The sequence below is a fragment of the Gouania willdenowi genome, chromosome 7 (assembly GCF_900634775.1).
Source record: "Gouania willdenowi chromosome 7, fGouWil2.1, whole genome shotgun sequence".
In the NCBI taxonomy this organism is placed as follows: Eukaryota; Metazoa; Chordata; class Actinopteri; order Blenniiformes; family Gobiesocidae; genus Gouania; species Gouania willdenowi.
Window position 1 is genome coordinate 33,361,657 of NC_041050.1, and position 15,248 is coordinate 33,376,904.

Here is a 15,248-nt window from a genome sequence, read left to right on the forward strand (position 1 = left end):
CCAAAAAATGTCCATATCGATTTGTTTAATCATGTTTTTTAACAAAACATATGCATAGCACAAAAACGCTAGATTACTCGGTGTCAGTAAACGCACCAAAATAATAATAATATTATAAAATGCAATAATAATAAAAATGCATTTTAAAAAAAAAACATTTTTAAACTTGAATCTGCTAAATAAAAATTGTTTCTATCTACAAATTTGATAACACGATTAAATCGATTTTTTGCCCAGCCCTATTTTGTACTTATGAAGGTGAAATTTGTCATTATCGATATTGTCAATAAAATAAGCCCGCGTTTCGTAAATGGGGGTAAGTGTAACCCTAGGGGTACGCAAATGCACTACAGGGGGTACTTGAGAGAGAGAAAGTGGAAAATAACAAATGAAAGCACAAAAATATAAAATAGAAATATTCCAAGAACTGCTTTTCTAGTGGAAATTTAACACTTCAGTATTTTATTTAGATTAACCTTTATTGATTTCATAGGAAACTTCATCAGTCTGCTGCTAACAATTAATGACTTCAATTTTAAATACAAACAGCGGCAAGATCAGCAAAAACTGCAACATAGCCAAAGCTTTATATTAATGTTTTATTCTATTTGTGTCCCTTTTCCTGAAGCTGCCTCCCTAAAAGTTTTGGCAGATGTTAAAAGATGACAGTCTTCTCTGGAAGTACATTATGCTTTAAAGGGAATTCACATGACTATATATCCATATTCATCAGTGAGCAATGAGCATTGCGTACTTTGTTGAGGTAACATATTGGCAAGCACGTTTTGCTGCACAGCACACACACCATTGCAAACCTAAAGTAAATAGGCCTGGTTAAAAACAGGAAGGTGCTCTAGCTTTGGACAAAAAAGCCGGACAGATGTTAGAAAAGACAAAGTCTAGTCTGATCGGTCATTCTATTGAAGATGCTGATGGTAGCCACAAATAACATCTCATGGAAAGAACAACAAAGCATTGATCTATCCAGCCTTGGCTGAAAATCTCAGGCTGTAAGTGATGCAATGATGGGATAAATTATTATAGAAAGTGTCTAGAGATACGTTAAACATAGCCATAACCCCCAGGACTATGGGTACGACCAATAACGTAGCGGGACCTTTTGTACATAGGCGTAATGTGCCTGTGTTTTCACTGTTTCAGGATGGCTGAATGGTCTAAGGCACCTGACTCAAAGATTCTTCCTTCTGCTGCTGTGGGTTTGAATCCTACTTAAGTTTTGACATATATATTTTTTCATTTTAACATATTTAACACGGCAAATTCCACCTTTAAAAATACATATACGACAAAAATAAACTTTTTAGGGTATTTCCTGGGTTAGGGTTAAGGATAGGGTTAGGGCTAAAACAAAAGGGTTAGCGGGGTAGCTAAAAATAAATATGAGCTAAAATAAAACTGATGGAACTTTAAGTCACGTGGTGCACCTATCACGTGACCTAAACTGGCCAATGAGGGGTGCTGCGTATGCATAGAGTGGCAGTCTATTCATACGTTTGACGTATCCATAGCCACGGACATTATTATATGAATATTATGCCCCTATAGCAGGGGTGTCAAATTCATTTTAGTTCAGGGGCCAAATGCGGAGCAGGTTGATCTCAAGTGGGCCACAGATTTTAAGATTAAAATGAGTAATTTCAACATTCTTGTGCCCTAGTTTGCACTTCTACGTATAGATAAAATACAAAATATGTAAGAAACCGTCAATATCCAAGCAATAAGTGACATAACAGTCCTAATAGGATCTACACTTTAAATTTCCTAGATTTTATAACAAATTTTTATTTAATTAGGGGAACTGTTAATTAATTTTGAGGGTTTTTTTTTTTTCCAACAGTACAACATTAAAAATGACTAATCCTGCGACATAAGCACCAGAAGTGTTGAGGTTCCTTCACACAATGATTCATGTTTCCTCTCTAAATGTATCTTTCTCCTGCGGGCCGGATTTGGCCCCCAGTTTGACACAGTGCCCTATAGAATCAAATTGGTACGATTTTTCTAACCATTTTTTTTTTTTTTTTTTTTAATATTTTTATGACTGAGCTAAAATGAAATAAAAAGATGTGTTCATTGTAGTTTAGATGCCCTGACCTTTAACACATTCGGACAGAACATTCAATTATATGATCACTGATCAATGCTTTACAGAACAAACATCACCAAACCGTTCTCACTTTAGCTGAAGCAAAGCTAGTTTCTTTCAATGCTGCCTTTGGACAAAATAAAGAAGCCCATCAGGCAGGGTAAAGTTAACTGTCTTTACCGAGATCCGAGTTTGTCATTAAACAGAGTTTCAAAGGACACGGTTGTTGAATCACTGTGACAACCTTTCACCTCCACAAACACCATTACTGCACCTAGCCTCACACAGACAAGTTTATAATAAGTTAGAAGGAGGGACGCGACAGCTTTAACAATGACACACAGCTGCAACTGCTTCAATTTTCAAAACGGATTGAGCTTCAACAGCCTTGTGTTTCCATGTGTTTGTGTGAGAAGAAACTTTAAAACCTGTAACCTGTTAGCATGCTATCTTTTTTTAGCAGCCATGCTAAGCTTTGGCAGCTGTTCATTAATTATAAAACAAATATTACTGACATTTAATAAGCTTCCCTGTATGTGAATAAGATAGATATGTAACGCTAAATTGGGATATGAAAGAGGGGGAGAAAAAAAGAGATGAGTGGCGAATTAAAACCTGTGTTTGTGGAGCAGGAGGGTGGTCGGTGGATGCCATCTTCCTATCGTTTGTTTGCTAAAGAAACTGCTCGACCGATCAGGGTTCGATTGCTTCCCCTACTTCTTCTTCGCTGATTTGTCAACTGGATTGTAGCTTGCTGCCTCCAAAAGGTTTGTGCAGGCAAAACATATAAAATAAAATAAAAAATAAAATACAATACAATAAAATAATAATAAATGAATAAAAATAATGTTTCTAATTTCACATATGACCTGCCTATCTTCCGAAACCCAAATTACATTAATTGCCACAGGATGTAAGACTTTAATATTGGGGGAAATTATTTGTTGGATTGAATTAATACAAACATTTGACATAAAGATACTTTGTCTTGTGCATTTGTCGTGGGCCTTTTTCCAGCTGGCATCTGGTGTGAGGTACATTCACACACCATTCACTCCTAAGGTAAATTAATTATTTTTTATCAGTTACAGTCATTTTTCAATTTATGTTAATTTTTCTTCTAAATGTCTAAAAGATCACACGAGTTGAATAGAATCTATCCCACCTAACAGACAGAAGCAGCAAATTATATTTACAAATCATTCTCTCCTATACGACTTTAATAAACCTAACATACATGGTTTTGGACTGAGGTTGAAACCCCAATGCAAACATGGGAAAAACATGCCTCTGATCCTTAGGTGTTTTTGCTGTGAGGCAGTCCTGCTCATTACTACTTCACTGTGTCACGTTCCTTTGTCATACTTTTATTATTTATTTATCAATATGTTTTTACATTATATTATGCTATTACACATTTTCTTTAAATCCCATATTTGCATAATTTGTCTGAGGTTAACACTGTAATAAGTCCATTTTATTGCAAAATATATATGCATGTTTTGTTCTTGAAAAAAAAAAAAATTAAAAATGAAGTACCGGCAATAATAATTATTTTTGATTAATGTTTAAATTCACCTTAGTCTGGAATCCATCCTTATCTCCTTGTGTTATTCAATATTTAATACAGGTGATAACAACGCAACAGATTTTTTTCAATTACGATTCCAATTATAATTACATCAAAATATATTTACTCAAGCTACGTTGCATCAATAAAAACATCACAAAATGCAATAAAATCTTAATGAACTGTCGTTTTAAGCCATTTGCTAGTCGTGGTCGCTTTAAAACTACACTTCCCAGCGTTCTTTGCGAGCAGCGCGCGCTTCCGTGTTCCAACAGAAGATAGCCGTGAGATGTGGACAGTATTCGTGATCAGTGTTTAGATTGAAACCAAAAGGATAAATAAATATATCTGTAGGTACTTTAAAATGGCAGAAAGAAAACCTTGTAAAGTTTGTAATTTCACCCGCCAGACGTCATACGGAATGGTGGTCCCTTCTTTGCAGGAGCTAAGACAAAAAGGTGGGTCATGTTGTCTAACTTTAAAAATATGCTTAAAAAGTAACTTCATCCCTGTTGATTTCAATCTAATCTCTGCCCAATAGAAAACATAATGTGACATTAGAGTTCAGTTTATAAACGTGTTGCTATCGAAGTGGTTACTACATGTAACAGCTGTTTGGATCAATATCGCAGATTAAAAAAAGAAGAAGAAACTGTTTAGCATTAATATAGTGTACTGTACCCAAGTGCTGTGGCCAACAACAATCCTTAATACAAAGGGTGTGTTTGGAGAAAAGCTTAAGCTTCTCTATCAGTGACTATCAGCAGTGCTTTGTGTGAGGCATGTGATGTTTTCATCATGTTCCAACCTGTAGGATGTGAAGTCAGACTGTTCATTCTTAACATAGTACTTACCAGGCGTTGGCTCTTCTCTGTTTCCAGCCTCTGCCCTTTAGCTTAGCTTCAGCATTATTATTAGGAAATAGAAGTACACTTACATTGACCACATTTACCAAATGTGTTTCCTGCAATTAAAACTAGACTCTAACTCAGTGTTTCTCAAATGGGGGTAGAGAGAGAGAGATAATATTTTTGATAATTATACTAAATAAATATTACCAGAAACTCACAAAGCCACAACAAAAACACACAAAATAAGACAAAAACATCCTGAACAACAACAAAATACACAAAATGACACCAAAACACACACAAAAAGATGATAGAAAATATCTGGATTAGAATATGAACTAAAAATACAAATGTGAGTCTTGATTTATTGAATTTGTAGATAAAACGATTTTTATTTTTGCAAATTCAATTTTTAATTGTTATTGGGGTTTTTTTCCCACCACAGTTTTTTCAGACTTTTTCGCGTTCCGTCCTTGTGGGTTACAGTAGAGAGATGTAAGCAACCCCCCTCTTTGTTTGCATTTGTTTACCCTATGAGTAGGATATATGTTATAAAATATGTAGTTACCTGATTACTTAATCAGAAAATTTAAGCTACTGTGAAGTTGCTGTTGCACTTTTGCTTAAACCTGGGTTAAAGCTTGACATTGTTGAATGACAGAGCCTCATTTACTTTTTATTTTGGGATTGTTCTATGCATTTTAACTCTTCAGGACAATCACAGCAATAAAGTTGCACTTTTGACAATATATATATATATATATATATATATATATATATATATATATATATATATATATATGTATGTATGTCTGCAGTCATTTTTCTTTTTTCAGGCAAAATCGCCCAGCCCTAGTCATTCCACTAATTCAGTGGTTCCCAAACGTTGCGCAAGTCCGGGTGTATACGGGGATTTTGTGACAACCATACTTTTTAATTTACTACTTTGTATGCACTCATTTTATAATACAGAGGCAAACTATACCTTTTTTTAAAAAATATTTTGTTAATAAATATTTCACGAGTAATTTTTGTAACATTGAGTTGTCTTTGTAACATTTTATTTGACATTAGTAAATAATTATACACATTTACAGATATTGTACATGATATGAGCGATAACGTGTTATAAAGGCTATTTTGCACAATAGGTTTGTGTGCCTTCAGATTTTTACTTGTCCTTTGTTGTGCCTTGGGTACAAAAAGTTTGGGAACCACTGCACTCATTTACAAAATTAGATTCTTTAAAATGTGTGTCATTACTCATTCATTCCATCATAACGCTGTAGAGTTTTTTTTTTTTTTCTCACAAAATTCTGAGCAAAATGTTATAGTCGGACAAAGAGGGTTAGGGATTCAAAATTAAGAGAATGCCAAAAAAGTTTGAGAATCACTGCTGCTCTAACTAAAGGAAATGTGTTGACTAGGCAAAACAAAAGTTGACTTTGGTTTGTTTGCTTCATATTTCATGACTTTTCCTAATTTGATGGGTACAATTCATTTAGCATACAATTATAATTATATTTTTTTCAGAGAGCTAACCACATATTGCACACATTGATGTTCCTCTGGTGTCAATATGACATCAAGCTGTTTTATAAAAATAATTCTAATTTAAAAGGTTGGCCTGATGGTGGCGCTAGAGAACAGGTCAAGGTTTAATTATCAAGGGGTTATTTATGTATTCAACAAATAAACAAAATGTCTGACACAAAAACTTGGTCAACAATTAGATTTTTTTTTTTTTTTTTAGTTTTTCTAACTACTGCTGAAATAAAATCCTAATTCAAGTATAAATTAAAGTTTGAATAAAGGTTTGTCAAAAGAATACAGATTGCCAACTCAACAATGCTTAATTAGACAGACTGAAATTAATTAAATTCAATTCAACTTTATTTGTATAGCGCAATTTACAACAAAGTCATCTCAATGCGCTTATCAAAATATAAAATTCATAATATGAAAAAAAAAAACCCAACAAGATCCAAATGAACAAGCATTTAGCAACAATGTGAAGAAACAACTCACTTTTAACAGGAAAAAATCTCCAGAAGAACCAGGTTCAGAGGTGGCAGCCATCTGCGTTGACTGGTTGGGGTTAGTGGACAGAAGGACCAACAGAACAGGATAGAGAGATAGAACATCAGAGTGTCCCACACTAGATCAGGAACTGCCATCATCAGCTTCACGACACCTGAAACAGAGCAGAGAGAGAAGGACGAGGAGAAGGCACTGACTGCAGAAAAACATGATACAGTATTATCAAGTCAGTCTGCCTTGGCCTTGGGCCTTGGGTCTCACTCCCAGTGGCCTAGTCAACACTTATAAAGGTGACAAATCTCTTCCCGTTTATTGGTAAGCTAACAGCAACTCCAAGGTCTGTAAATGTGACCATTTATAGATGAGCCCATGTCCGCTCTAACGGTTAGGTTATGTTATGATTCAGTCCTGTTTATGTGGACTGTAAATCACAACAAGCTACATCAAAATTTGAATCTCTTCCCATTTATTGAACCAGTAAGACTGAATTTAAAAAAATCAACTAAGAACATACGTTTTAGATTTCAGGTGTTTTGTTGTTGTTTCTTCATAGGTTGTGAGTTTTTTGGGTATACCCCCAGCGAGCCAGTGTCTGTGGTTTTAGAGAACGATGGGACCATTGTGGAGGATGAAGCCTACTTCTGGTGTTTGCCCACAAACACAAAGTTCATGCTGCTGCACGACAAAGAGACGTGGTCCCCAGCTCGCACATGTAACGTACACTTTACTCACAGATTTCACTACTGTCTGTGGTGATTGGAAACAATGACACCCAAGCTATTTGGTGCTAACGTAATTTTCTTTAAAGTTGATGGAGGCACAGCTTGGATGGCTAGAGACTCCATGATGCTGGAAGCCGATGCTGTGGATGCTTCCATCACTGCGTCACCGTTCTGGTACCTTGCTCAGCAGCTGAGGCAGGACCTGGCTAGCATTATTTTAATGTCAGAGGCAGACCTCCAGGTACCATACATTTTGCTGTGTGTATTTCAGCCAGGGTTGGGGTCAGTTATAATTGTAATTGCATAATTTGGAGCAGCCAACATTTTTGCAAATGTGTGGTCTAGTAATGAGTTTGATCTCGTAAATAATAATTCCAGGTGTTTACTGTAGGTGGAGCTTTCTGAAACCAGTGCTGAAAGTCATCAGCACACTTTTATAAGAAATTGTGTCACCTGCTGTTGTAGAGCTTAGTGGATGCCCCGTGCCCTGAACTGGCCTCTGCTTTGGGCTTCCAAGAAAACAAAGCTGCTGAACTTCAGGAGACCCTGCAGAGGGTCCTGGATCGACGTGAGGAGGAAAGGCAGTCTAAACAACTGCTGCAGCTCTACGTCAAAGCTATGGAGCAAGAGAAAAGTGAGCAGGAGGAGCTCGTCCAGCCTAGCCAAGAAGGTAGGACGTTGACTGAGTTATGAGCTGATTTATTTGGTTTGTTTGTATTAGTGATGCACCAAAATTCCAGCCACCGAAGATTTTCCTGACGAAAATGGCCCAAAAGGGCAGAATCTAGTTTCAGAGTCTGATAGCGCACATTTCACAGAGATCCTCTGCACTTCATCACAACGGTGCTTTGTTTGCGTTTTAAAGATCATTCCTTGGACGAAATCAAACCAGCGCGCACAAGAAATTATGCACACTTCACTGCACTTTGTGTTTTAATGACGGAACATATTTAATTTGACTCTCTTTCAGCACCTCAGTCACTTCTAGGTAAGTGGGTTCAAGTTTAACATTTTTTTTAATTATTACTTTATATTGTGCAGTGTTGGAATGTCAGTGCTAAATAAATATTTTAAAGTGATTTATTCTTTGAAGCATAATATTAATTTTGTGAAAATCTGTAGTAGAAACCCAGCTAGAGCCAGGCCAGCGTTCCCTACATCCCCTATAGTTCCCACCCTATTAACAGTAGGGGTTTGCATTGCCATGAATCTGACCATAGGATACGTGTCACGATACGATATCTCACTATATCCCGATATTAAACGATACAATATACATTTCGATATATCCCGATATCAATAATTACATATTTCACCTTTACAAGTACAAAATGGTATGAAATACAATTTCATTTTTTCAATCTTCAGAGAACAAGTAAATTGTAACTAACTGTATTTAAAGTACAAATATCAAAAATAAGTGGTATGTTTATCAAGCTGTCAAATTACATTTTTCAAAAAAGTCAAACTTTTGCTTCTACAACAGATTCTGATTTAATTTTTTATATTGTGCATTGTTGGAATGTCAGTGCTAAATAAATAAATTTAATTGATTTATTCTTTGAAGCATTAATATAAATTTTGGTGGTTTGTACACTTTCAGAGCCATCATTTCTTTGGGTGTTTCTGTTTTAGACCAAGAATTGCCTCCCTAGTTTGGATATTCATCCATTTCTAATGTTTACCTGTTGGAAACTCCTCAAACTGCCATCTGAAAATGTCTATCTCACCTCGTCCTCCTAGGAGCTTTCATGGTAACGTAAGTGTCCGTGAAATGTGGAACACGATGACACTTCTGGCCTATACGCGTGTGATTGTCTGGGGTGAAAGTCTCTTGAGAAGCGTTTTGACGTAGCATCGATGGTGCTTCAGGAAAATAATCAGAATAAACTCTGCAATTACATCATTTGATGTGGAAAATGTTATTCATAGCACATTATACAAAAGCTATTTTACATATGAACATATTCTTGAACAATTTCTTTGTATAAGTTTGCCAATTTAACAGGGTATATTTGAGAAAAATATATTGTATAAGTGGTGATAACCCGTTGGATGAACATGAATACAATGCACCGTGTGGGCTAATGAATACTTAAGCTTTTAAAACAAGAAAGAAAAAGTAATTAGTTACCCTATTTTGCATTTATTTAGTAATAACTGACAATTGTTTGATAACTAAAGAGTGTCTATTTGTAGGTATCGGCGCAATACAATGTCATTTTTTGCTATTTGAGTTTCAGTGAAATTAATAGACGTGTCATTCAGTCTTTATTAAGCCTAATGGTGCATCACATACCAGCCTGTTGTCTGTGTTTCCATCTGGTAGAAGCTGCATTTTAAAGTTTTGCTCACCAGGTGGAGCCCTCGTTGCTGCCGATTTCTCCCCCACATCCTGCAGTAATATTATTATTGCTCAAAACATCAAATCAAACTGATACTGAATCTTTTTCACCCTCATCAGGAACAGAAGAGGTGACTCTAACAGCTGTGGACTCTGCATCTGGTTTCATGCCCAGAACACTGATGGTTCTAAAAGGCAAAACCAGTCCAGAAACCAGGCTTTCTACTGAGGATCTGCAGGTACTTCATACACACACACACACACACACACACACACACTGCAGCTCATGTAAATAACCATGAAACATCAATAAGTATAAGCACCAGATTTTTTACCTGTACACAAACAGTTGAAAAAGTTTTAATCAACACTTGATCTTCTCAGCTGTCCTTAACATCTTTGTCTACTCTCACTCTGCCATTAGGCTGATAATGCAACTGGTGCCAATTAACATAATAGGTAGCTGTAAAGAGCGAGTGCATAAAGCTTAGAGTAATAACACACCTAATGTCACGATGCACTTAGCAGTGAGTGACACAGTATAGATATGTACGCTAATACAAAAAGCTTTTCCGGAAGCAAAATTTTAGTTAGTCTATGAAAATTCTCAATCATTATGGTTCCGCTATATGTCTTAATAATGGCCAGCTGCTTATCAGTTCTCTTAAAGGAATCTGTAACCAGAATAAGACTTAAAGCAGCAGTACATATGTTTTTTTTTCTCCTTCATTTGGTCAAAAGTGACGTAACTTTTACGTGCATTCATGTCAGAGTCTCAAAAACACCAGAAAACTCTCCAACAACATAAGATAAAGTCCCTACATGTGTCAATAGTCTCTATTGAGGAAAAAAAGTCGCTAAGAGCTTTACAATTGTGCACACTCGTCGCTCACAAGGATACCTGTAAGGCACGATAGGTTTCGAAAAAGGAAGGGAGGGGCGATTATGGTTGTTTCTATACAAGTCTCACGATTCTACATACTGCAGCTTTAAGTCCTCTCGATTCTCACTACTTCCTGTCTGAATCACTGTGCTTCTCAATAGCTGGTGGTGAGCAGAGGCGTGCCGGCTATGGAGAAGGTTCTGGGCTGGGACAGGGCGCGAACATCAGAGTTGGTGGAGGCTTGTGGAGCTGAACTGGCTGCTCGTCTGCAGCAGGTTCAGGCTGTGCAGTCGATCAGGAGCAGCGCGCAGCAGGACAGCAGCCAGCGGTGCACAGACAGCATCATGGAGGAGGCGGCAGAGAAACCAGCTCCAGGTAGCAGCTAGGCCCAGACTTTACTGGAGCCAGGACTGACAGGAAGTCCCCCAGTGTTACTGATGACACTGTTACTTTACCACTTGATAAATGAAACTGGAAAATCACTCAAACATTTTAGTAGTGAAGATAAAGCCATGTTTACTAAATAAACCACTATATGGACCACATCATTAATTCCACAAACAACACAGAGCTGCAACCAACTACCAACATGACCACAAAACAAAGCCATCAGCCTTTTGGCAGTTTAGAATTAAGACTGGTAATGAGGGAAGTTGACTTTAAGTGTAATAGTGTCTGCCCAGTGCCTACCAGCTCCTCTTAAGCTCATAAACAGACTCATTAAGTGTGACGGTTTCTTAGCAACACAATTAGATAAAGAATACAATCACTTCATCTGGCCAAGAACGCACTAACCCCCGGCATAGCGTTCCTACTTAATATGTCACACGTTTTTGAGATAGATGAATGCAAACCCTTTAACATCTCTGCTAACAAATTGAAGCACAAGTTGTACATTTTGCACTTCATACATAATATTTTGTCATAATCTGCAGCAGGAAAACAAGGCAGACACAGAAACAAGGTGTAAACTCCACTTGTGAAAGGTTGTCTGGTCTTTTACCAGCTCACTTCCTTCTTACTGAAAGCTGTTCACACTGTCTCAAGCTTTAATGTTAATAGGTACAAGTGTGGTGTTATTTTTTCCAATGATATTAAAGCACTTCAGGTATAAACAAGTGGTTGCTTTGAAAACTTTGACATTATAGCCATTAAGAAAGAGCCAGATTACATTAAATGTGGTTCACCAGAAAGGTGAGATTATGCTCACTTTCAGGAATCAAGTTTTGTTTGTAATTTATCAACAAGAGCAGTAACTCCACGCACTCTATCTGAATGAAATGGTTGGATGAACATCTATTCAATGGCTGTTATGATATACAGCAGGGGTGTCAATCTCATTTTAGTTCGGTGGCCACATAAGGAGCAAGTTGATCTCAAGTGGGCCACAGATTTTATGCAGGGTATCGAGTAATTTTAAGATTATTGTGCCATAGTTTGCATTTCTACATATACATATAATACAAAATATGTAAGAAACCGACAAAATTCATCAGTCCCAACAGGATTTTCACTTTAAATGCCCTACAGTTTGTGACCAATTTCTATTTAATTAAGGGAAATATTATGTATTAATTTGCGGAGAAGGATTTTGTTCTCAACAGTTTAACATTTAATGCAATATAAGCACAAGGAGTGTTGAGTTTCATTTATACCATGTGTCAAACTCAAGGCCCAGGGGCCAAATCTGGCCCTTAGAGCATCCAATGTGGACCGCAGAATAAAGTAAAAATGACAGAGAAAACATAAATTGTTGTGTAAATTACCAAATAATTTAGTTTAGATATCTCAGTCCCTCCAAATTCACCAATTTGCCGGCATGTTGGCAATTAAATAAAATTTTCCTCACACAAATAAGGTCTCTATTTTCTTCCAGAATAGTCTTTTTGTTGGTTTAGTTATTTTACCAGGGATTTAAAACTTAAGATTAGCCACAGGTGCAGGAAAGTTGATGGGCTGTAGATGTTGCAGGAGTTTAAGTTGGAAGGTGGCTGAGTCATTGCACAATGTGATTTATTTTTAGGTTAACCATTTGTTTTATCAGAGTTTTATTTGAAGTCAATGTAATTAATCATCAATACCCTCTGTAAGAAATAGTTCATTATTTTAATATATATATTTTTAAAGCTACAGGGAGCCATTGCAAAAGAGTCAAAGAGCCACATGAGGCTCCAGAGCCGCAGGTTGTAGACCCCTGGATTAGTGCCTCACATACTGTATATCAGTTATATAAGGAAGTGCAAACTAGGGTATATAAAGTTTGAAATAGTTCTTTTTCCCACCTAAAATCTGCAGCCCACTTAAGATCAAACTGGTCTGTTTTTGGCTCCTGAACTAAAATGAATTTGACATGCCTGATTTACACAATGATTCATGTTTTCTCTGTAACTTTTACTTTCTCCTGCGGGCCGAATTGGGTGCTCCAAAGGGCCGGATTTGGTTCCTGGGCCATGAGTTTGACACGTGATATACAGTATTTCTATTATTTATTGTTGCCATATGGTACAAAAAGTTTTTTTTTTGCAGACAGATTCTTGTTAGTTGGAGAACAAAATGATTTGTTTTTCGAAAAACTTTTTGTGGTAAAAAGCAGTTGAAAAATGATTCATTTATTTCTTCACTGTTGCATTTTTTTCTAGAATAAGAACTAGATCAAGTGCTCTGATTAGCTTTTCAATGACCATTGAGTAAACCGGACCATGCAACAATGAACCCTGATGAATGTCTCACATCCACACCACAGGAACCTAAAGAGTGGGAGGACAACGCTGACCTCATCGGGTGTACAAAGCAACTTAGCGGCTAATTTATCATTCTTACTTTAAAAGGTGAGACGAGAGGCTTCAGTGAACACATTGTGCAGACATTAAGTGTGAGAATGGCACAGCTTCATCCCACACCAATCTGACTGGACGAATGCTCTTTAAGATCTAAGCCTATTACAGATGACTGTGGAAGTTACATGATATACGTACTTTCTCTTGCCAGTCATCTCATCTGTCATTCCCAACAATGAACACAAATGATGGATTCAGACGTGAAAGAATACTTCCTTTGTGTTGTGGTGAGAGTGAGATGTCACCACTGACTTGTACTTCACTATCAGATGCAGGAGAAAGTGTGGCAGTTAGAAAGGAATCTTAATTACTTAGTGGTTGTGTGTAATGACATTCTCTGAATCTGCAGCAAATCAGCTTCTCAGTGTCTCATGCTCAGGGTTTGATGATTTGTTTAATTTAAATGTTACTTTTGTTGCTTTTACACTACTATGGTAACCCTGTATCCTGGGTCAGGCTGACTCGATCGCACTATCCCTGTTAGTAGCTGCTTTTCCATTACCCTTAGAAATGTGTAAAATCTAAATAGCGCAATAAAAACTGGTAATGGAAACACCTGAATTTTTGAAAAACGCACAAGATATCGCTAAAAGGTTTTGACGCTTTCATGAGGAGGAATTTCAGACGTTTAGATATTGAAAAGTGTTGCAAAAGTGCTACGGAAACACTTCCGCAAAATACACGTCACAGAACGTGACGTACCTGGTCACATGACGTGGTACGTGTAAACGGAAGAGGAGACAGAGACATTTCTTAGCAATGTACTTGATAATTATTACTGCCACATTAGGCATGAAACAACAAAGGAATACAGAGTTTTATAAGGAGGTTTTGAGCATCCGTCTTTCTGCAGCAAAGTCTCGCCGGATGAGATTTGACGGAAGTTACGACGTGCCTGCCCCAAACAACATGCAATGGAAACACATTCAAGGCGCAATTATACTTTGTCGAAATTTAGAAACAGTTTTTATTTCGCGAAAATCTGTAATGGGAGCCAGGCCAGCGTTCCTTACATGCCCTATATTTCCCACCCTATTAACAGTAGGGGTGTGCATTGCCATGAATCTGACCATAAGATGCGTGTCAAGATATGATATAGCCCAATATATCTCGATACAATATACATTTTCGATGTATCCTGATATCAATAATTACATATTTCACCTTTACAAGTACAAAATGGTATGAAATACAATTTATTTCAATTTTTTTTACTTGAGAGAACAACTGTCAAAAAATTTTTGCTTTTGCTTCAACAACAGATTCTGATTCTGTTCGTTCTTAAATTCTTTAAAAAAAAAGTAACCACATACATCTATTAAAGTTCCCTGTATGTCTAAATTCCAAGCTAAAATGCATTGAGGAGTGAGGTAGTTCAACAAGGTCTGATGTTTACAAGCTATGCATATATTAGCGCAATTAAATGTTTTTGTTAAAAAAAAACATCGATTTGGACATTTTTGTAATTGCGTGGTAAAATATCGCGATATATCGCCAAATCTATTTTTTCTTACACTTTTAAGTAGCAGTGTCTGCCTACCCATCTACTGGTACAATTTAGGATAGACTTTTCTCACCATTCACCAGCTGCAGGGTCAGATTATTATATTATAACACTATGCAATTTGTGCAGGTACCTTTGGTCTATGTTGATGGTTGATAAGAGATGTGGAAAAATAAGAATAAAAGTCTTCAATCTGTAATGTGTTTCCAAATGTTTTATTTTTAGGTCTTAAAAAGTAGTGGTTTTGGGCATCACTTCATTTATTCCTTCAGTCATGTTCCCTGTGGGAAATTATGAGCTCTAGCAGCATTAACTGTTAAAGCCACACTGGGACTCTCAGGAGAAGATGGAACATAAAGTAAATTTAAAAAAAAAACAATAATAATAGAA

At 36.7% G+C, this 15,248-nt stretch overlaps 2 protein-coding genes across 4 annotated transcripts in view; one reads left to right on the plus strand and one right to left on the minus strand.

Annotated features, from left to right (window-relative positions):
- The window catches only part of pex14 (peroxisomal biogenesis factor 14), a 66,448-nt gene extending 63,617 nt beyond the window's left edge, over positions 1-2,831 (minus strand). For both annotated transcript variants that reach the window (XM_028452659.1, XM_028452658.1), the window contains exon 1: positions 2,723-2,831. In XM_028452659.1, coding sequence (XP_028308460.1) covers positions 2,723-2,761 — 39 coding nt within the window. In that variant the 5' untranslated portion in view covers positions 2,762-2,831. The remainder of the gene's footprint in view (positions 1-2,722) is intronic.
- Positions 2,832-3,948: 1,117 nt separating this feature from the next.
- On the plus strand, positions 3,949-13,700 carry dffa (DNA fragmentation factor, alpha polypeptide). 2 transcript variants are annotated; one of them, XM_028452661.1, is made up of 7 exons: positions 3,949-4,135; positions 7,122-7,280; positions 7,377-7,531; positions 7,756-7,960; positions 9,755-9,873; positions 10,679-10,892; positions 13,261-13,700. In XM_028452661.1, exons 1-7 carry the CDS (start codon positions 4,042-4,044, stop codon positions 13,266-13,268), a joined length of 954 nt encoding a protein of 317 aa, XP_028308462.1. In that variant the 5' UTR covers positions 3,949-4,041; the 3' UTR covers positions 13,269-13,700. The 2 variants fall into 2 exon arrangements, with proteins under 2 accessions (XP_028308462.1, XP_028308461.1); XM_028452660.1 differs by lacking the exon at positions 13,261-13,700 and having other exon boundaries at positions 10,679-11,057.
- Positions 13,701-15,248: the final 1,548 nt, after the last annotated feature.

Bases quoted from the DNA above. Each gene is read 5' to 3' on its own strand.
- dffa (XM_028452660.1), top strand. From the start codon at position 4,042: ATGGCAGAAAGAAAACCTTGTAAAGTTTGTAATTTCACCCGCCAGACG. The intron at 7,281-7,376 runs GTAACGTACACT...TTTTCTTTAAAG, and splicing joins GTGGTCCCCAGCTCGCACAT to TTGATGGAGGCACAGCTTGG. The intron at 7,961-9,754 runs GTAGGACGTTGA...CACCCTCATCAG, and splicing joins CGTCCAGCCTAGCCAAGAAG to GAACAGAAGAGGTGACTCTA.